Source organism: Bombina bombina, chromosome 8 (assembly GCF_027579735.1).
Source record: "Bombina bombina isolate aBomBom1 chromosome 8, aBomBom1.pri, whole genome shotgun sequence".
NCBI lineage: Eukaryota > Metazoa > Chordata > Amphibia > Anura > Bombinatoridae > Bombina > Bombina bombina.
This window is the reverse complement of record NC_069506.1, coordinates 212,289,534-212,312,492: the sequence shown is the minus strand read 5'-3', so window position 1 is coordinate 212,312,492 and position 22,959 is coordinate 212,289,534. Positions and strand designations below refer to the sequence as shown.

The 22,959-nt window shown below is 37.1% G+C and overlaps 1 protein-coding gene across 1 annotated transcript in view; it reads right to left on the bottom strand.

Annotated features, from left to right (window-relative positions):
- Positions 1-22,959, bottom strand: part of LOC128638737 (carcinoembryonic antigen-related cell adhesion molecule 19-like) — a 397,938-nt gene that overhangs the window by 91,059 nt on the left and 283,920 nt on the right. Inside the window, exons 3-4 of the mRNA XM_053690870.1 lie at positions 2,843-2,975; positions 2,616-2,665 (exon numbers count right to left, since the gene is read on the bottom strand). Of these exons, the coding sequence (XP_053546845.1) occupies positions 2,616-2,665; positions 2,843-2,975 (183 nt within the window). The remainder of the gene's footprint in view (positions 1-2,615; positions 2,666-2,842; positions 2,976-22,959) is intronic.

Below are 22,959 nucleotides of genomic sequence, written 5' to 3'. Positions count from 1 at the left end.
CGACTGTGGCTTACATCAGCCATCAAGGGGGAACAGAAGTTCCCTAGCGATGTTAGAAGTCTTACAATAATTCACTGGACAGAGACTCACTCTTGTCTATCAGCTATCCATATCCCAGGTGTTGAGAACTGGGAGGTGGATTTTCTAAGTCGTCAGACTTTTCTTCCGGGGGAGTGGGATTTCCTCCGGAGGTCAAGACCAAGCAGGAGAGGGCTTTGGTGTTTTTGACAGCACCTGCGTAGCCACGCAGGACCTGGTATGCAGATCTGGTGGACATGTCATCCTTTCCATCACGGTCTCTGCTTCTGAGACAGGTCCCTCTACCTCAGGGTCCTTTCAACCATCTAAATAGAATCAATCTGAGATGGACTGCCTGGAGACTGAACGCTTGATGTTATCAAAGCATGGCTTCTCCGAGTCAGTCATTGATACCTTAATACAGACATGAAAGCCTGTCTCTAGGAAAATTGAACATAGATATGGTGTAAATATCTGATTGTTATGAATCCAAGGGTTACTCATGGAGTAAAGTCTGGATTCCCAGGATATTATCTTTTCTCCAAGATGTTTTTGAGAAAAGGGTTGTCAGCTAATTCCTTAAAAAGGGAAAGATTTTTACTCTGTCTATTTTTTTGCACAAGCGTCTGGCAGGTATTCTAGACGTTCAGGCATTTGGTCAGGCTTTGGTTAGATCCAAGCCTGTGTTTAAAACTGTTGCTCCGCCATGGAGCTTAAACCTGATTCTTAAGGTTCTTCAAGAAGTTCCGTTTGAACCTTTTTTGTTCCATAGATATCAATCTTTATCTTGGAAAGTTCCTTTTGGGTAGCTAATTCCTCGACTCGTAGAGTCTCCAAGTTATCTGTGTTACAATGTGATTCTCCTTATCTGGTCCTTCGTACGGATAAGGTAGTCCTGCGTACCAACCTGGGTTTTTTCCTAAGGTGATATCTAACAAGTACATCACTCAAGAGATAGTTGTTCTATGCTTGTATCCTAATCCTTCCTCAAAGAAGGAACGTCTATTACACAATATTGGACGTGGTTTGTGCTTTAAAGTTTTACTTACAAGCTACTACAGTTTTCATCAAACGTTCACCTTGTTTGTTGTCTATTCTGGACAGAGGAGAGGTCAAAAGACAGTTCAGCAGCCTCTCTGTCTTTTTGGTTAAAAAGCATAATTCATTTAGCTTATGAGACTGCTGGACAGCAGCCTCCTGAAGGGATTACAGCTCATTCTACTAGAGCTGTGGTTTTCACTTGGGCCTTTTTTAAATGTGGCTTCTGTTGAACAGATTTACAAGACAGAGTCTTGGTCTGCGCTTCATACTTTTCAAATTTAACAAATTTGATACCTTGCTTCTTCGGAGGCTATTTTTGGGAGAAAGGGTTTTTTACAGGCAGTGGTAACTTCCGTTTAAGTACCTGCCTTGTCCCTCCCATCATCCGTGTACTTTAGCTTTGGTATTGGTATTCCATAAGTAATGGATGATCCGTGGACTGGATACACTTAACAAGAGAAAACATAATTTATGCTTACCTGATAAATTTATTTCTCTTGTAGTGTATCCAGTCCACGGCCCGCCCTGTCACTTTAAGGCAGGTAATTTTTTCATTTGAACTACAGTCACCACTGCACCCTATGGTTTTTCCTTTCACTGCATGTTTTCGGTCGAATGACTGAATATGGCAGTTAGGGGAGGAGCTATATAGCAGCTTTGCTGTGGGTGGACTCTTGCAGCTTCCTGTTGGGAAGGAGAATATATTCCATAAGTAATGGATGATCCGTGGACTGGATACACTACAAGAGAAATAAATTTATCAGGTAAGCATAAATTATGTTTTTTGGACTTGACTGTCCCTTTAAGCAGTGGATGCTGCATCAATGCCCTATCGTTTCTGGTCCACCAAAAATGGAAGTTAAGAAGCAACCGTCGTAAGACTGTTGCTCTTTAACTTGTCCGCCACCTTTTAGATGGCGGACTGAAATCAGCCCAATCCAATACGATCGGGATGATTGACGGCCCCTGCTAGCGGACGATTGGCCGTGAGTGAGCAGGGAGCGGTATTGCACAAGCATTTCACCAGAAATGCTTGTGAAATGTTAGATGCCAACAGCATATGCTGTCGGCATTTAGCGAGGTCAAACGAACATGATTCGCTATAGAATCAAGATTTATACGGAGCATTTTAATTTTAAACAACTTTCCAATTTACTTCTATCATATAATTTGCTTCCTTCTGGTGTTATCGTTTGCTGAAAGGTTTATCTAGGTAAGCTCAGGAGCAGCAAATAAACTAGTTGCCTAGTTGCTGATTGGTGGCTGCATATATATATTGATTGTCTTTGGCTCACCCATGTGTTCAGTTAGTAGTGCACTGCTGCTCCTTCAACAAATGATACCAAGAGAATGAAGCAAATTTGATAATAGAAGTAAACTGGAAAGTTGTTTAAAATTGTATGTTCTACCTAAATCATGAAAAAAAATATGTTGGGTTTCATGTCCTTTTTAGGGAGTATACTATTTCTGCACATAACCATTGGTTGATACTTATTGCACTAGGTCTAGTTGAGTGTAAAGCTACTTCTAATCCTCGTCCAGATCCCATTACTTACCATTCTCTACCACTCCAGAGGCAGATGTATTGCTATTTGGGGCAGTTGTCCTGAAAAAAAAAAGGAGAAAAAGGGAAAAAGCTATTTGAGAAATAAACAAAAGAGAGATAGAGGTAAAGAATTTGAGAGCAGAATCATAGTGAGACCAGGGGAGTAAAATGAAACTACAAAGTGTAAAACAAATATGTACAGAAATCAGGCACAAAATGGAAAGAGAACAAACATACTTTGTATTCCTCCTTCTGATGACAAGTAGATAAATTAATGCAATGACGAGAACAATTACTAGCAGGACAACAGCAACAACAATGCCAATGGTTTGTCCACTTGTGTTAGCTTCATTTGGATTTTGAGTAGAATCTGGAAAAAAAAGAGAAAGGTATTTAATGATGAATAATCTTCAAAATAGAAAAACAGTATCCACATAGCACGGTTTAAATAAGAGAGAACACTTAAAGGGACATGAAAAACAAAATTGTTATTTCATTAATTTTTAACAACTTTCCAATTTACTTATATTATATCATTTGCTTCTTTATTTTGGTATCCTTTGTTGAAGCAACAGCAATGCACTGCTCGGAGTTAGGTGAACACATCATGTGATCTACAGACAAGAGGTGTACATGCAGCTGACAATCTGCAGCTAGCTCCCAGTAGTGCATTGCTGCTCCTGAGCCTACCTAGGCATGCTTTTTCAACAAATGATAACAATAGAATAATGAAAACTAGAATTAGTAAATTGGAAAGTTGTTTAAGACTGTTAGTTCTATCTGAATCATGAAATAAAAAAATGGGTTTCACGTCCTTTTACACCCTTCCAAATTATTATGCCAATGATATTTTTATCACTTACCCAAATAATTGATGTAATCAACAGTCAGCATAATTCTTATGTTATCAACTATTAAAGGATTACTTTCTGTTATAATTTTTAAGCTAAACAACTAACATATTAAAGTTAATAAAAATTAATTAAAACCTACTGACCTATATTTTCTCCAAAACGAAGTTTCATAACGTTCTAAAAGTTATATCTTTTATTCGCCGATGATGTCACGTTATCCTGCCCACTATTTTCAGCACTGCATGTTCAAAATACTTAAACCAATAACTTTGTGTTTAAAGCGCCATTTTGAAACCTAGGTATTGTAAACGGATTGGCACAGAGCAAAGGATACCCACGGAGTGGGTTTGGAAAACAATTAAATTTGCAGACAAGATTTCTGATATACGGTAGAGATATGTTAATGAAATGCTATTGATAAAAAGCGTATTTGGGGTAGTTAGTTAGTAACAGGCATAGAAAATATTTACTTACAGTGGCCCTTTAAGAGTACAATTCAAATTTTATTGAACAAACCTCCTAATGATAACAGTATTTTTTTTCAAAATAAAAAACTTACAAAGCACTGTTCCAAATTATTATGCACAGTAAGTTTCAAAACACTTTATAGGTTGTAAAGAACTGAAAATTGTCATTTGTTGTGTTTGCAGCATATTTACTGAAATCAAAAGCTATTTCAATCAAACTTTGAACAACATTTTAACTTTTTAAACATTTTAACAGGTCACGTTACATTGTAATATAGGACCCCTTATTTGATTGCAGCTTCACAAGTCTTGCATCCATTGAACTTGTGAGTTTTTGGACAGTTTCTGCTTGAATTTGTTTGCAAGATGTCAGAATAGCCTCCCAGAGCTGCTGTTTGGATGTAAACTGCCTCCCACCCTCATAGATCTTTTGCTTGAGGATGCTCTAAAGGTTCTTAATAGGATTGAGGTCATGGCTCCTTTTATCCCCATAGCAGCCATTGATGCAGAGGTATTCTTTGCAGCATGAGATTGTGCATTGTCATGCATGAAGAACGTTGGAACAGGGTGGCCCTCCACCAACCATCCACTACTCCATCCATCTGGACCATCCAGGGTTACACGGCACTCATCAGTGAACAGGACTGTTTGAAAATTAGTCTTCATGTATTTTTCTGCCCAATGCAGCCGTTTCTGCTTGTGAGCATTGGTTAGTGGTGGCTGAATGGAAGGTTTATGCACAGTTGCAAGACTCTGGAGGACTCTACACCTTTATATATGTGGGACTCCAGAGGCACCAGCAGCTTCAAATATCTGTTTGCTGCTATGTAATGGTATTTTAGCAGCTGCTCTCTTGATCCGATGCATGGATCTGGCAGAAATCTTCCTCAATGTGCCTTTATCTGCACAAACCCGTCTGTGGTCTGTATCAGCCACAAATATCTTAATAGTGCGATGATCACGCTTAAATTTTCATGAAATATCTAATGTTTTCATACCTCGTCAAAGGCATTGAACTATTTCACTCTTTTGGGCAGCAGAGAGATCCTTTTTCTTCCCCATATTGCTTGAAAATGGTGCTCTGCTTAATAATGGGGAACACCCTCCTTTAGTAGTTTTTCCTTTAATTGGGCTCACCTGGCAATCTAATTATCACAGGTGTCCGAGATTGTTTTCAGTGATCAAAAGAGCCCTGAGACACAATGCCATCCATGAGTTAAACTGAAAAACAAAATATTTAATCTTTGTGACACTAAAATGGAATTTGTATAATAATTTGGAACAGGGTGTAATGTTTAGGCCTTTTTGAAAGCTCAGTTTAAATAGTAATAAACACTATCATGTTCTGGTTTTATTTAAAAAAAAAAGTTAAAAATGCAACAAATTACCAAATTTCCAAATCTAAAATTAAATCTTTAGAATGCTCATTTATCATTTTGGACATTTAAAAATGTTAAGTATAAAATTAAAACAAATTAAATGAAATTGACCACTACTCCCATCAACTGATATTGGTCTAGATTATGAGGCCTATTTATCAAAGCGTCAACTTTGTTGCATTCAACGGCACTAATACGCCTAACATCGCCTAACATTGCAGCCGCGGACCTGAATACGATCTCCATATTTATCAAAAAAGCCGGCAAAAAGCTGCGCACCAAGTACGAGGCGATGAGCAGTGGACTGTTGTTAACTAGCAGTCATCAATCTCGCTGCTATTCAGCTTTTAATTAACTTTATTTATACCCTGTCACTAAACACCACCACTATACTAAAATGTTTAACCCCTATCCTGCCGCTCCCAGACCTCACTGCCACTAAATAAATGTATTAACCCCTATCCTGCCGCTCCTGGACCCCACTGCCACTAAATAAATGTATTAACCCCTATCCTGCCGCTCCCGGACCCCACCGCCACTAAAAAAATGTATTAACCCCTATCCCGCCGCTCCCGGACCCCACCGCCACTAAATAAATGTATTAACCCCTATCCCGCCGCTCCCGGACCCCACCGCCACTAAATAAATGTATTAACCCCTATCCTGCCACTCCTGGACCCCACCACCACTAAATAAATGTATTAACCCCTAAACCCCTGGCCTCCCACATTGCTACCACTTACTAAACCTATTAACCCCTAAACCGCCAGCCATGTCGCCATAAACTAAATTAAGCTATTAACCCCTAAACCTAACAACCCGCTAACTTTACATTAAAAATTACCTCATCCCTATCTTATAATAAATTAAAACTTACCTTTAGAATTAAAATAAACTATATTAAACTATTAATTAACATACACTAACTATTATACTAAAATTACATTAAACTATATTAAACTATTAATTAACCTACCCTAACTATTATACTAAAATAACATTAAACTACCAATAAAACTAACTATATTACATATAACCTAACCCTACTCAAATTATTTAAATCTGCAATTAAAAATTACTAAGTTACAAAAAATAAAAAACACTAAGTTACAAAAACAAACAAGCCAAAGTATCAAAAATAAAAAAACAATTACACCTAATCTAATAGCCCTTTCAAAATAAAAAAGACCCCCCAAAATAAAAAACCCTAGCCTACACTAAACTACCAATGGCCCTTAAAAGGGTCTTTTGCGGGACATTGTCCCAAAGATATCAGCTCATTTACCTGTAAAAAAAAAAATGCAAACACCCCCAACAGTAAAACCCACCACCCACACAACCAACCCCCCAAATAAAAACCCTATCTAAAAAACCTAAGCTCCCCATTGCCCTGAAAAGGGCATTTGTATGGGCATTGCCCTTAAAAGGGCATTTAGCTCTTTTACTGCCCAGACCCTACTCTAAAAATAAAACCCACCCAATAAACCCTTAAATAAACCTAACACTAACCCCCGACAATCCACTTATAGTTTTCGAAGACCGGACATCCATCCTCATCCAAGAGACAGAAGTCCTCATCAAAGATGGCAGAAGTCTTCATCCAAGCGGGCTAACATCTTCATCCAAGCAGGCAGAAGTCTTCATCCAAGCGGGTAGGTCTTCATCCAGACAGCATCTTCTATCTTCATCCATCCGGAGCGGAGCGGCTCCATCTTCAAGACATCCGGCACAGAGCATCCTCTGCTTACGATGGTCAACGAAGAATAAAGTTTCCCTTTAAGGTGGCGGATTGAAAACCAGGTACGCTGGGCTGGAATAGTGGCGAGCGTACCTGTTAGAAATTTGTTAACTTGCAAAAGTTGTCAGATAGTGCCGAATTTGTATTCGGAACATCTGTAATGACGTACGCATCGATCTGTGTCGGATTGAGACCGGCAGATCGTATGTTGCGTCACAAATTTCAACTTTTGCCGGTCTGTAGGCTTTGATAACTAGGTTGAATCAAGCTCGCCTCAATTATGCTGCGGAATTTCGGCGTATTTGCAGTTGACGGCTTGATAAATAGGCCTCAGTGAGTGTATTGCTATTAATCGCTCCTGCTCGTGCATTGTAGGGCTAGAATTTGTAAAACTTGTGATTATGTAGTAGAGGGCGAAAATTTTGCATCACATGTAATGAACAGGGAATATAATATCAGATTTAGTTTGAGTCGCAAGTCTACACATATCATTTATCTTTTGACCTTTAGGGGGTGTTTTATATAATACAGTATATAGGAAAAACTAAGAGACCCCAAAAGGTGAGGGCCCTAGAGCACATTAGGGATATTGAAGACCCTAAAGTATTTACCCCAGTGGCTTCACATTTTAAAAATGAACATGGAGGTGATCCCTCATTTGTGTCCATCCAAGCCTTAGACCATGTAGCATTTTCTAAAAGAGGAGGTGATAGGGAGTATAGTTTAAGTAAAAAGGAAGTTAAATGGATATTCCATCTTAATACTAGATCTCCATTAGGTTTTAATATGGAGGCTGATGTCAATATTTTTGTATAAAATGGATTAAATTGTCTTATTTTTGTTTTCAGGGATCGTTATGATGTATGATGTTTATGTATTTAGTACATAGTATTTTTCTATACAGATATATATATTTTTTACAGTTTGTATGTATTATTAAGTGATTCAACATTGATACATAGTCTCTTAAAGGGTTAATTTAGTAACATATGTTTCCAATTATTGTATCGATTATTTCCCTTTAAGTAGGACTGCAGACAGACTAACCACTATAGCAGTGATCAAGTGCGGTAGCCCTGCATGCTTATATACATATATATTTACGTGTTATTATATATTATATATAACACATTAATATATATGTATATAATTATATACATATACTGTATATTTATATTTGCTGCCATCACTGCACTACTTACCCCCTTTGCTGCGCTTTGGTTCTGTGCCGTGTATGACAACATCAGAACGAGGCTCCCGCTGGAGCTTATGGAAGAACCCTCTTTTGAGAGCAATGCTTCCTGACAATGTGAACACAAGCTCACATTTACATTGCTGTCAACGTGTAATACCAGCGCACATTAGCGTGTGCTGGTATTACTCAGTGGAGCACAAATATCACTTTCACGAAAGCAATATTTAGCGCTCCACTTGTAATCTGGCCCTTTTTGTTTTATGAGTTGAAAATTCTTGGCAGCCTGACAAATGTTATTTAACACTACACTACACAAGCAGTTATTATTGTTACCATCCAAATTATTTGTTAGCCTTTCAGGATAAATATAATTTTACAGTTGCGACACTGATACTTTGTCTTGTCGGACACTAAATACTACTATATATTTACTGCAGCTAATCATGCTGCTCCTCATGTAATAAAAATTATTATTAGTCTTGCACACGTTAACCATTGGTGTCTGAGAACTGGTACTCAGCTACTCTATTAAAAGTTATAATTTAGGACCCAATTAGCCCATTAGTTCCCCCATTGCCACTTCTTGTTTAGTGCAAGCTTTGGGAGCTAAGTCTCCTGTTAGTATGGCCAGGGCTCTGTAAAAAAGAGGACCGGGTTAGCGTGGCTCTCCAGAGTGCAAAAGGTAAGTATTAATCCCTTAAAGGTGATTTAAAGAAAAATAAAGGATACTGACAAATTTTGTTAGCATGTTTTCCTTTTCGTTAAATTTTGATGGTGCATTTAATCGTAACTAAACTATTGCACATCTCTAGTTTATTTTGGTTTAGTGGCTATGTTTTCTTTCCTCCCATATTATTCAATCTGAGAATATTTTATCTTTCAAAACAAAAATACCAGTATAAGCTTTTCAAATATAATTGAATATTCTACTGTAGATTTTTTTTATAAATTGTGCGCACATTTTGCTAAATCGTGAGCTCGATTTAGCTAAATCATGCTCACTATTTAGCTAAATCGTGCTCACGATTTAGCTAAATTGTGCTCACGATTTAGCTAAATCATGCGCACGATTTATAAATAATTATAATCATGCTATTCCACCTTAAAGGGATATTATACACTAGATTTTTCTTTGCATAAATGTTTTGTAGATGATCCATTTATACAGTCCACCTGGGAGTTTTTTTGTAACAATCTATAGTTTTGATTATTTTTTAATAACATTGTGCTGGTTTTCAGACTCCTACCCAAGCCCCAAAGTGTCAGATGTATACAGACCACTGCTGGCTCCTGTTTGCCTAAACTGTATTTTCATATGCAGGGAAGGGGGGGGGGGTATCTGCACCAAGCCCCTTTTCTGGGTGTTACAGCTAATTTCATCAACAGTGCTAAATTTGGAGCTTCTAAGTAAGTTTTTAAAAGGTTTTATACTTTATTTTTAGATCAGTATCTGTGCATATTCTTCTTTATAGTAGTGTCTATTACTTGCAGTTATATCAAAATTGGTGTAAACTGTCCTTTTATGAATGTCCATACAAATAGAGGAGCACCTTCACAACAACGGATAGTGGGGTAAAAAAAGCCTTTATTCCATGGGTAAAATACATTCCAATGTCAAAAACGGATACACACAGTGTCAGTGTGAATGGAGAGAGGAGCCTTACTTTTGGGATTTTATACTGTCCCTTTAAGCATGAATTCTCCCCCTTATAGATCAGCCTGCTCCTACCCTAGCTAGTCATGTTTTGATGACCTATCTACAGGAGGAGGATCTCCTGCTCACCAGTTACTAGTTCTTTCAGTTCAGTTCAGTGGGATGAATCTGATTTATCTTGATGAATCAGTTAATTTTTCATGAGGGATGAGCCACAGCTTCTCCTATTATGGATGCTCCACTGATCCAATTCCTGACTCCTGAGTCACTGTCCGACTCATCCTGACACACAATACAGCGTTACATCTATTTCTTACCCATATTATATGGATAACCAGTCTTTTGTTGTATATGAAAAACTAAGGCAAATACATACATCATGGTGTATAGAACAGAGTGTGCTGCATATATTGTGTGGGTTCCAGCACAGTGCATAGAACAGAGTATACTGTATTTTGTATTTGCCTAAAAGACTGACAAAAGACTGATTATCCACTGATTATTACACAGGTAAGTGATACCCACTTTTTTACCTAATATGTATTATATAAAATTTACATTAACACAATAACTATCATCCCAGAGCTCCACAGCAATATTTGGGGTTAATTTATGGACAGGTAGGGTTAACAGGGGTCCTTAGGGATAAGTTATGGTGAGGAGTATTTATAGTAAGGGACAGTAAGGGTTAATGTAAGGTGCAGTTAGGGGTAAAGGCAGGGTCTATTGAGAACTGCTGTGACCTGATATTTAAATCAGTATAATGTTAACTGAGTGTTTCATTGCAAATGAGTTAGTTAAATAGGACACTAAAGTCAAAATAACCTTTTATGATTCAGACAGAGCATGCAGTTTTAAGACACTTTCCAATTTACTTCCCTTATCAAATTGTGTACAGTCTTTTTATATTCACACTTTCTGTGGAACAAGATCCTACTGAGCATGTGCACAAGCTCACATGGTATACGTATACTAGTCTGTAATTGGCTGATTGCTGTCACATTTCTTTAGGTAGTGGATACAGGGGGCCGAAATATGAGAGAAAAAGATAATTTGTCAGAAAAAAATCTACTGCTTATTTGAAATTCATAGTAGGTGTTTTTGCATTGTCTTTTTATTATGCACTTGTTAATTATGTAATTCTACTGCATCGTTCATGAACAGGACATCACTATGGGCTCAATTTAAGAAGCCCTTCTCCTCCCTATTACTGAAGATACTCACAAGAGAACCTACAGTTACGATTTATCAAGCAGCGGCTATGATACTGCTGCTTCCCTACCCTTTTCTCCTTGTCTGACCAGGAAGATTGACAGCTCCTGCCTGCGTGTGATTGGCTATGTGTGGGTAGGTAGCGGGATTACAGGCGAGCGCAAAACAGTGCTCATGTGCAATGTTAATTTCCAGCAGCAGATTACTGCCCATCAGAGGAGAGTTGAGGCGGACAGGGGCGAATACGTACTCCCCTGTCCACCCATTGATTGATAAATCGAGCCCTATGTGTCAGTAAATTTCAGCACAAACTGGTAAACTGGTAGCAAGTAACTGTGCACCTCAGCTTCAGTCACATGGATTATTAAAAGCCCCATGTTAGCATAATGTTATGTGACAAACAGTACATTTAGCATAAATAATATTTATCCTTTCACAATACAATACTAAATAATCTATGAGTAACTTGTATCTAAGGCTTTGTACCAATCCCCCTTATTTCAGAGGTGTGTGCATACTTGAATTTAGCCAATCAGTGATCACTCATGATTCAACCAGAGTCAGCTCAGTGTTATCTATTAACATTAACTAGCTTTTGTCTTGCTTTGAAAAACATAAAATGCTATGGATTTTAGTTCTTATAAATGACATTAATATAACAATGTTGGTTGTGCAATGCTAGGGAATGGGTAGTAAAGGTGATAGCTATATTTTTACATTATAAAACATTTGAAGTATATTATTATTATTATTATTATTATTTTTTTATTTTATTTATAAAGCTCCAACAGATTCCGCAGCACTGTCCATGGCTACAAAGATAAAAGTACAGAACAATACAATATAAAAGACACCAGACAAAGTTTAACAAACAAATACAGGGGGGGGATTGAGGGCCCTGTTCCCGTAGGAACTTACAATCTAGATGGTATACTGTCCCTTTAAACTTTACACTGTACTCAGACACATAGGCCTCTAGTTATCAAGGTCTGGCGGACATGATCCGACACTGTGGATCAGGTCCGCCACACCTCGCTGAATACGCCGAGCAATGCGCTCGCCGATCGGGTTGATTTCCGGCGATGTCTGTCCGCCTGCTCTGAGCAGGCAGACAGGTTATGGAGCAGCAGTCTTTGTGACCGCTGCTTCATAACTGCTGTTTCTGGCGAGTCTGCAGGCTTGCCAGAAACACGGGGCATCAAGCTCCATACGGAGCTTGATACATATGCCCCATAATCTCAATGTAAACAACACATTTTGCAGCTATACTGCTTTGGAATCCAATCCCTATCTTTTGGATAACCTTTGCAATGTACAGCATTGTGTGTACAATAACACAGGCTTCAATGATTCTATTGTGCATAGACAGAGCATTATGAAAATGTATTGTATACAGTTTTCACTTACATTTTTTTCTTTAGGTAGTGGAATCAAATTGGATGTTTCCATAGAATTAATAAAAAATTAATTGCCAACATTACCCTGCTTAAAAAAGACTGTGACAATATTTTATAGAGAAATGACAGAAAAATAAGTATTTGAAATTGTACAATTCATAATTTTTAAGGGAGCACAACTATTTTGTTTTGAGAAACCAGTTTTTAACCCGAATAATTAACTAATTTCTGTTCAATATACACTTAAAATATAATATATGTACACCTATTTTACCTTCAATAATTTTAATATAATTGGTAGTCATGTGCGCAACGGAAAAATTAGTTTTGGTTCGTTTCCGACCGATTCAGATTTTTTAAAATTTCGTTTCGGATTGATTTGAATTCAGATACATTTGAATGTATTTGTTTCAGCTTCATTCAGATACAAATAAATTCGGATGTATTCGTTTTGCATTCGATTCGTAAATTCAAAAGTTTGGTATGTGTTATGTTGATTCGGATGGTTCCAAGTTACACAAACAGAATTATTTCACTGTTCTATCTCACTAAATTTAATTTTTATACTGAATTGCGATTATAAATTACATTTTTATACTGAATTGTGATTAGTCCATGGTCATTCAAATGTAACGAATAAATCTGAACTAATACAAATGCATTTGGATTAGTTTAGTTTAGTTTCATTGCTAGGGTAATTCAGAAATTTGAATCAATTCAAATCTCTGAATTTGGCTAATTTGTCCGAATTTCGATTTGGAACAAAACGAAACGCACAGGTCTAATAATTGCATTGTATTATAAAAGGATAAATATGCTTTATGCTAAATATACTGTTAATGCTAACATTGGGCTTTTAGAAATCCATGTGACTGAAGCTAAGGTGCAGTTACTTACCAGTCTGTCTTTACTGAGTCTCCAGTCTGACTCTGACACACTGACTGAACTTAAACAGAAAGTGTAGCATGCTTAAGGTGGAATAGCATGATTATAAATCGTGTGCACGATTTAGCAAAATGTGCTCACGATTTAGCAAAATGTGCTCACGATTTAGTAAAATGTGCTCACGATTTATCAAAATGTGTATTGATAAAGGATTTTTTATTACATGTGCAAGGCAGCTTCTGATACTGCTACAAAGAACAGTGATATCTGATGTGTTCTGATAAAATTGCTAAATATTCTTATCACTCAAGCACTTTTTCTTTTATGTGAGCTTAATAATGTAGGAGCAAGAACTATAAAACGTGCCTTTGTGAATGCGCTTTCAAGTGAGATTGCACCATTGTGAACACAAAGTCCAAACATACAGGGAGTGCAGAATTATTAGGCAAGTTGTATTTTTGAGGATTAATTTTATTATTGAACAACAACCATGTTCTCAATGAACCCAAAAAACTCATTAATATCAAAGCTGAATAGTGTTGGAAGTAGTTGTTAGTTTGTTTTTAGTTATAGCTATTTTAGGGGGTTATCTGTGTGTGCAGGTGACTATTACTGTGCATAATTATTAGGCAACTTAACAAAAAACAAATATATACCCATTTCAATTATTTATTTTTACCAGTGAAACCAATATAACATCTCAACATTCACAAATATACATTTCTGACATTCAAAAACAAAACAAAAACAAATCAGTGACCAATATAGCCACCTTTCTTTGCAAGGACACTCAAAAGCCTGCCATCCATGGATTCTGTCAGTGTTTTGATCTGTTCACCATCAACATTGCATGCAGCAGCAACCACAGCCTCCCAGACACTGTTCAGAGAGGTGTACTGTTTTCCCTCCTTGTAAATCTCACATTTGATGATGGACCACAGGTTCTCAATGGGGTTCAGATCAGGTGAACAAGGAGGCCATGTCATTAGATTTTCTTCTTTTATACCCTTTCTTGCCAGCCACGCTGTGGAGTACTTGGACGCGTGTGATGGAGCATTGTCCTGCATGAAAATCATGTTTTTCTTGAAGGATGCAGACTTCTTCCTGTACCACTGCTTGAAGAAGGTGTCTTCCAGAAACTGGCAGTAGGACTGGGAGTTGAGCTTGACTCCATCCTCAACCCGAAAAGGCCCCACAAGCTCATCTTTGATGATACCAGCCCAAACCAGTACTCCACCTCCACCTTGCTGGCGTCTCAGTCGGACTGGAGCTCTCTGGCCTTTACCAATCCAGCCATGGGCCCATCCATCTGGCCAATCAAGACTCACTCTCATTTCATCAGTCCATAAAACCTTAGAAAAATCAGTCTTGAGATATTTCTTGGCCCAGTCTTGACGTTTCAGCTTGTGTGTCTTGTTCAGTGGTGGTCGTGTTTCAGCCTTTCTTACCTTGGCCATGTCTCTGAGTATTGCACACCTTGTGCTTTTGGGCACTCCAGTGATGTTGCAGCTCTGAAATATGGCCAAACTGGTTGCAAGTGCCTGTCAAGTACTTCTTTTGACCCATTTTGCCAAAGGAAAGGAAGTTGCCTAATAATTATGCACACCTCATATATGGTGTTGATGTCATTAGACCACACCCCTTCTCATTACATAGATGCACATCACCTAATATGCTTAATTGGTAGTAGGCTTTCGAGCCTATACAGCTTGGAGTAAGACAACATGCATAAAGAGGATGATGTGGTCAAAATACTCATTTGCCTAATAATTCTGCACTCCCTGTATTTATGACAGTGCAATTTACAGTACTTTTAATGAATCAATACAATGCTAAAACACCACTAAAATGCATCCTGTGGCCAGTTCAATGAGTCTTCCACATGTGCAACATAATAGAATAATTCCAAATAGTCTTGGAATACTTGCAAAGATGCCCAAAGGGAATATCAGGCCTTGCAGTGATGAATTTGAAAAGGAAAATCTATTCTTGAAAAGCTGTGGAAAAGTCTCTTGAAAATGGATTGTGATTGCCAAAAATATGACTTTTCACTTTGAGACAAAAATGCAAATATGGTTGTAGGAAATAGCTGAAAATGTTCTATTGTGATCTTGTTGAATTGAAAAGTGGCCTTCTTAGCCAGAAATAGAGCAGGAAAGGCCTCAGCCAATAGATTGTGATTGACCCCATAATTAGTAAAATAGCAAGCATAACATTCCCAACTAGATCTTAGTGTGTCATGAAGCAATTAATACATGCAATGTTGCATACATGACCAGGAATAAGGTAGCGGATCCCATAGGAATCAATGGGAGTCTGACCATAGCGAAAGTTCATGTTCGCTGCTGCCCGACATCCCATTGATTCCTATGGGAGCTGTCTACACCTAACACCCTAACATGTAGCCCGAGTCTAAACACCCCTAATCTGTCCCCCCCCTAGACCGCCGCAAGTAAATAAATGTATTACCCCCTAAACCGCCGCTCCCGGAGCCCACCGCAAGCTACATTATACATATTAACCCCTAATCTGTCCCCCCCTACACCGCCGCAACTAAATAAAGTTATTAACCCCTAAATCGCCACTCCCGGACACCGCCGCAACTATAATAAATGTATTAACCCCTAAACCGCCGCTCCCGGAGCCCACCGCCACCTACATAATACCTATTAACCCCTATACTGCCCCCCCTACACCGCCGCCACTATAATACATTTATTAACCTCTATCCTAAGGATTTTTTTTATTTTGGGGGGATTTGTTATTTTATTAGGAGGCTTAGATTAGGTGTAAATAGCTTAAAATTGTTGTAATATTTTTGAAATGTTTGTAACTTATTTTTTTTATTTTTTGTAACTTAGCTTTTTTATTTTTTGTACTTTAGTTAGTTTATTTAATTGTATTTAATTGTAGTTATTTGTAGTTAATTAATTTTATTTATTTATTGATAGTGTAGTGTTAGGTTTAATTGTAACTTAGGTTAGGATTTATTTTACAGGTAATTTTGTATTTCTTTTAGCTAGGTAGTTATTAAATAGTTAATAACTATTCTAACTAGCTAAAAGAAATACAAAATTACCTGTAAAATAAATATAAATCCTAAAATAGCTACAATGTAATTATTAATTATATTGTAGCTATCTTAGGGTTTATTTTAAAGGTAAGTATTTAGTTTTAAATAGGAATAATTAATTTAATAAGAGTTAAATTTATTTAGATGTATTTAATTAATATTTAAGTTAGGGGGGTGTTAGGGTTAGACTCATGTTTAGGGGTTAATAATTTTATTATAGTGGCGGCGGTGTAGGGGGGGGGCAGGATAGGGGTTAATAAATGTATTATAGGTTGCGGCGGTGTAGGGGGGGCAGGATAGGGGTTAATAAATGTATTATAGGTTGTGGCGGTGTAGGGGGGCAGGATAGGGGTTAATAAATGTATTATAGGTTGCGGCGGTGTAGGGGGGCAGGATAGGGGTTAATAAATGTATTATAGGTGGCGACGGTGTAGGGGGGGCAGATTATGGGTTAATAAGTTTAATATAGGTGGCGGCGGGGTCCGGGAGCGGCGGTTTAGGGGTTAAACAATTTATTTAGTTGCGGCGGGGTCCGGGAGCGGCGGTTTAGGGGTTAAACAATTTATTTAGTTGCGGCGGGGTCCAGGATCGGCAGGATAGGAGTTAATAAATTTATTAGAGGTGGCGGCAGTATAGTGGGGGCAGGATAGGGGTTAGTAGGTGTAATGTAGGTGGCAGTGGGCTCCGTGAGCGGCGGTTTAGGGGTTAATACATTTATAAGAGTTGCGGCGGGGTCTAGGAGCGGCGGTTTAGGGGTTAATAACTTTATTTAGTTGCGGGGGGCTCCGGGGGCGCCGGAATAGGGGGTAGAACAGTATAGTTAGTGTGGGTGCTTAGTGACAGCTTGTCAATAAAGCTGTCAAAAAGCCGAAGAGCAGCGAGATCGGATGAGTGATAAATATCACAGTCCGCTGCTCATCGCCCCGTACTTGGTGCGTTGCTTTTTGACAGATTTATTGATAACTTTGGCGAGATTTTTCAGGTCCGCGGCGGCGATGGTAGGCGAGCTTAGGCGGGCGTATTGGGCCATCGAAGGCAGGTAAAGTAGACACGTTGATAACTAGAGGCCATAGGGGTAGATTTATTAAATGTCGACAACGCTAAATGTTTCTTAATGCTTCTTAACTTCCGTTTGAGGAGAGTCTGAAATTAGGCGCCTCCAAAGCACTGCAGCATATGCTGCTTAATAAATGGAGCCCATACACCACGTTTATTGACTTCTGTTAACCTTTACATTTAAATTTTTAACACAACTCTTTTGGCAGTTTACATAGTCAAGATTTTTTCACTTAATTTTGGCTCTCATTGTTATCAATAGGAAGCTATAAATTAAAATTTGCAAACACTTTTGAAAAAGATTACAATGCAAGTTTCCAATTTATTTCTATTGTCAAATTTGCTTTGTTCCCATTGTATTCTTTGTTAAAGAGATATCTAGGTAGGTGTCTGGAGCACTACATGTTATGAAACAGTGCTGCCATTTAGTGCTCTTGCAAATAGATAACGTTATTGCAAAACTGCTGCAATATAGTGCTCCAGACATGTACACGCCCCTGTGCTTCCCTGCTTTTCAACAAACTATACTAAGAGAACAAATAAAATTTGATAATAGACTTAAATTAGAAAGTTGTTTAAAGTTGCATGCTCTATCTGAATCATGAAATAAAAATTTGGGGTTTCATGTCCCTTTAACCACTGCAAAACTTTGACCAAAAAGCGTGTCTCAAAAATGGAGATGATAGGGCACAAATATGGCCCACAAATTGGTGGAAAAATGTTAGAAAACAAAAGATTGTAATGTCTGGATTGATCCCTTTGTACAGTGTTACATGAAAATAATAATTTTAATATGTAAAATTAACCTTTTGTATTCCAAAAAACATCCTGATAAGTGTTAAACAATCTGAATGACATTTGTATATGAGGGTGATAAATTTACTGGCCATGTTATTTTCCAACAACTTTAAAAAAAAAAATTCTCTTAATCATTTTTTTTTTAATTGTTAATTGAGAAAATGCCATTTTCCATTTGGCAAGATTTTTATCGGAAAATCAAGAATAACAGTACAAGAAATTCTATGCAATAAGAATAAATTAGCTGCAACTGATATTAAAGGGACAGTCTACATTCATAATAAATTTATATATTTAGAATCGTTGCCCTATATAAACTCATTTTACCTGTATGTCAGTATACTGCACACAACGGTTTAATCGATATTTCTAAGAGAATCACGCTGTTCAGTCAATTAAAACATACCCTAAACTCCGCCTATCAATGACATCAACCATACCTCACTTTAAGCCACTTCCCTGACTGTTCCATGAAATCACAAATAAGCCAGATCCAGCGTTCCCGTCATTTAGCAGATGCACATTCTGTCGATCGTGATGTCATCGCATAGAGCAATCCGGAACATTAATACTGAACACTACTATGGGAGAAATGGTGCAATACTAAAAGCACTCCCCAGCTCTTACGGTAGTCTTCAATGTTCATTGCTCATGCGCAGTATGTGACGACATCACACATATTTCTTGGGCATTAAATTAAAATAAAATAAAAAATGTACTACTGGGAATGAAGAAGACGGCGGTAGGTGGAGTTTAGGGTCCATTTTACTTGATTGAACAGCGTGAATCTCTTGGAAATATTGATTAAACCGTTGCTTGCAGTATGCTGACATACAGGAAAGATAAGTTAATATAGGACAACAATTCTAAATATATAAATTTATTATGAATGTAGACTTTAACTTCTATAATTAGGATTTTAACAACTCTCGTAATATGAATTGTGAAAATTCTAATTTAGAAGGTTTAAAATATTACCGGAACCTTCAAACTGCACTGGTTTGTCTTTCTATTATGTGGGCACAGTGTTCTAGATATTGTACATCACAACTATTTAAATCATAATTATTCAAAACATAATTTTTGAGACTTCTGATTTAAAAAAATAAATGTGCAAAAGATCTTAATCACCAACAAACAAGACAAGATGGCAAATAAGACACACTAAGGGGTCAATTTATCAAAGCGTGAACTGAAAATACGCTTGAATTCAGCGTCGTATTTGTCGTGAGATTTATCCGCCGTAAGTTATCAAAGCATCAAGATCTGAAAATTTTTAAATTTTTGATGTAAAATACGATCCCGCAATCTCAATCCGGAGCAGATCAATGCTTGCGTCAATACAAATGTTTCAAATTCACATTCGACTCTATTTGACACTTTTCCCAATTTATCAATTAATTAACAGGTACGCTCGCATCTATTTTGGTGCAGCGTACCTGGTTTTCAATCCACCACCCTTGAGGTCGCGGATGCGATAGAACTCAATGGGAGTCTGAAAACACAGAAAGCTTATGTTCGATGCTGCAAGAGAATGAAGTATATTACAAAATAAAAGTAAATTAGAAACTCTATTAAAATTGTATACCCTTTCTAAATCAAACAATATTATTGTTCCACATTTGGTGCACTAGTAGATATAGGGATAAAAATGATAAATACACTACTACTTATGGATTATGCTACAAATTTGTCTCTCATTATAAAGCAAGGGGACAATATTATTTCTACAAATTTGTTGAAAAGTTTTGCCCCAAACTTGTCGCACTAATAGATATAGAGATAAAAATGAAATAAATACACAACATAATATAGCTAACTTCCGTTTTATTTTTTGTGAACAATCTATTTGCACCATGTTTAAAGGGATACTAAACCCAAATTCAGATAGAACATGCAATTTTAAGCAACTTTCTAATTTACTCCTATTAACAAATTGTATTCGTTCTCTTGCTATCTTTATTTAAAAAGTAGGAATTTAAAGCTTAGGAGCCAGCCCATTTTAAGTTCAGCACCATGGATAGCGCTTGATTATTGGTGGATACAGTTAGCAAACCAATAAGCAAGCATAACCCAGGTTCTCAACCAAAAATGGGCCGGCTCTTAAGCTTTACATTCCTGCTCTTTAAATAAAGATAGCAAGAGAAAGAAGAAAAAAAGATAATAGGAGTAAATTAGAAAGTTGCTTAAAATTCAATATTCTATCTGAATCATTAAAGAAAAAAAAAATTGGGTTTAGTGTCCCTTTAAGCCATGTATTACAAGTCCCACTCTCCACTTCGCACCAATTTTGACACAGCACTTTTCGCACCAATTATGACGCAAACTCCTAAACAACCAACAAACTACTGAATTTTTTAACCAATTTTGATTGGAATATGCATAATCACATGATTTATGACATCAGCCAATCTGATTCAAATATACATTTTAAACTATCATTAACGAATCAAAATGCTCTATACTTGTGTCATTGATCACTCATCAGAACTTGTAAGTGCCATTTGTTACATTGTGTATTATACTTTGAAAGTATGTATATGTGAATTTAGAATTAAAGATAAACATTGATGCTGAAATTAGGACACACAGTGTATTTTAGACAAGGATTTTAAAATTTGAATTGATGTTTGATTCAAAATAATCTTAAGCTGATACTCAGCCCACCTAACATTAAACTGTCATGATTCAGATACAGCAGAAATTAAAATCACCTCTTTACTGTCATGCTATTTTCAGTGTATTTCTTCCTTCTCTTGAATTTCTTTTTCAGTAAGAAATGTCATCTTATATGCCAGCCCACCTAATAACACCTGTGAAGGGGTGGTTTTTAAAACTAGATTGCAATCAGGAGGGGTTACACAGGTACAGAGAGAAAACTGGCCCATCTCTTGATTGCAAATAAATACATATGATACCCTGATTACATGATATATTTGCAATTATTCCTGCTCAGAATAATAATACATTTACACTATATACATATAGTGGTATAAATAAACACAGAGATATGAAAGACAACATTGTTTAGAACAAGGAATTTAGGAACATGTAAATATGTTTGCAAAAGATTTCTGACATAACACACAAACACACACACACACATATATATATATAGTGCTGCAGATTAAGGAAAAGAACTCCTCCGGATTTAATCAAATGTAAACATTTATTAGTGTGTATATATATATATATATATATATATATATATATATACAAGTATGTGCAAAGACATATGTACAAATTCTAGCATTAATATTCATTTATAAAAAAAAAATGAGATAAAAGCATATCATGACTTAAAAATACAAATACACATTAATTTATGTGAAAGTATTATATAACATATTTTTTTGTACAACAAATAAATATTAAATAACTTTCTATGAGATATTCACCTAGATTAGGTGTTTTGCGTTTGTGTTTTAATTTCAGCGTTAAAACAGCAGCGCAGCCATTACAAGTCTTGTCGGTATAGCTCCACCGCAAGCCTTTTAGCCTGTAAGGCAACGTCAGTCCCACACTTGTAAAAATTACGTTTTTTCAAGGAACTTCCATAGCACAGCCATTATGAGTTTTGCTGTGAGGCTAAAAAACCTGCGTTGTAGCCTATACGGACAAGTTCCATTCCGCAATCTAAAGGCAGTAGTTATGAGTTTTACGCAAAAAAGCTGTTACATAAAACTCATAACTAAACTGTTACAAAGTACACTAAACACCCATAAACTACCTATTAACCCATAAACCGAGGCCCTCCCACATAGCAAATACTATATTAAAGTTATTAACCCCTAATCTGCCGCTCCCAACATCGCTGCCACTAATAAAATTTATTAACCCCTATTCCACTGCTCCCCGACTTCGTCACCACTATAATAAAGTTATTAACCACTAAACCGCTGCCCTCCCACATCGCAAACACTATTTAAATATTATTAACCCCTAATCTGCCCACATCGCCCCAACTATACTAAAGTTATTAACCCCTAAACCGAAAGCCCCCACAACAAAATATACTAAATTAAACTATTTACCCCTAAACCGAAAGCCCCCACATCACAATAAACTAATTTAAACTAGTAACCCCTAACCCTAACGCCCCCTAACTTTATTTTAAAAATTACAATTTCCCTATCTTAAATTAAATTAAAACTTACCTGTCAAATTAAAAAAGTCCACCCAAAATAAAAAAAACTAGCCTACAATAAACTACCAATAGCCCTTAAAAGGGCCTTTTGTAGGGCATTGCCCTAAGTTAAACAGCTCTTTTACCTGAAAAAAAAACACAAAGACCCCCCAACAGTAAAACCCATCACCCAACCAACCCCCCAAAATAAAAAAGCAAATTCTAAAAAAACCTAATCTACCCATTGCCCTGAAAAGAGCATTTGTATGGGCATTGCCCTTAAAAGGGCATTTAGCTCTTTTTCCTGCCCAAACCCTAATCTAAAATAAAAAAACACAAAAAAAAACCTTAAAAAAACCTAACACTACCCCCAGACGATCCACTTACAGTTTTTGAAGTCCCGCTTGAACGATCTTCATCCCGGCGGCAAAGTCCTCATCCAGACGGCGATAAGTCTTCATCCATGCTGCCTCTTCAACCTTCATCCCGGCAGTGAAGTCCTCATCCAGGCGGCAAGAAG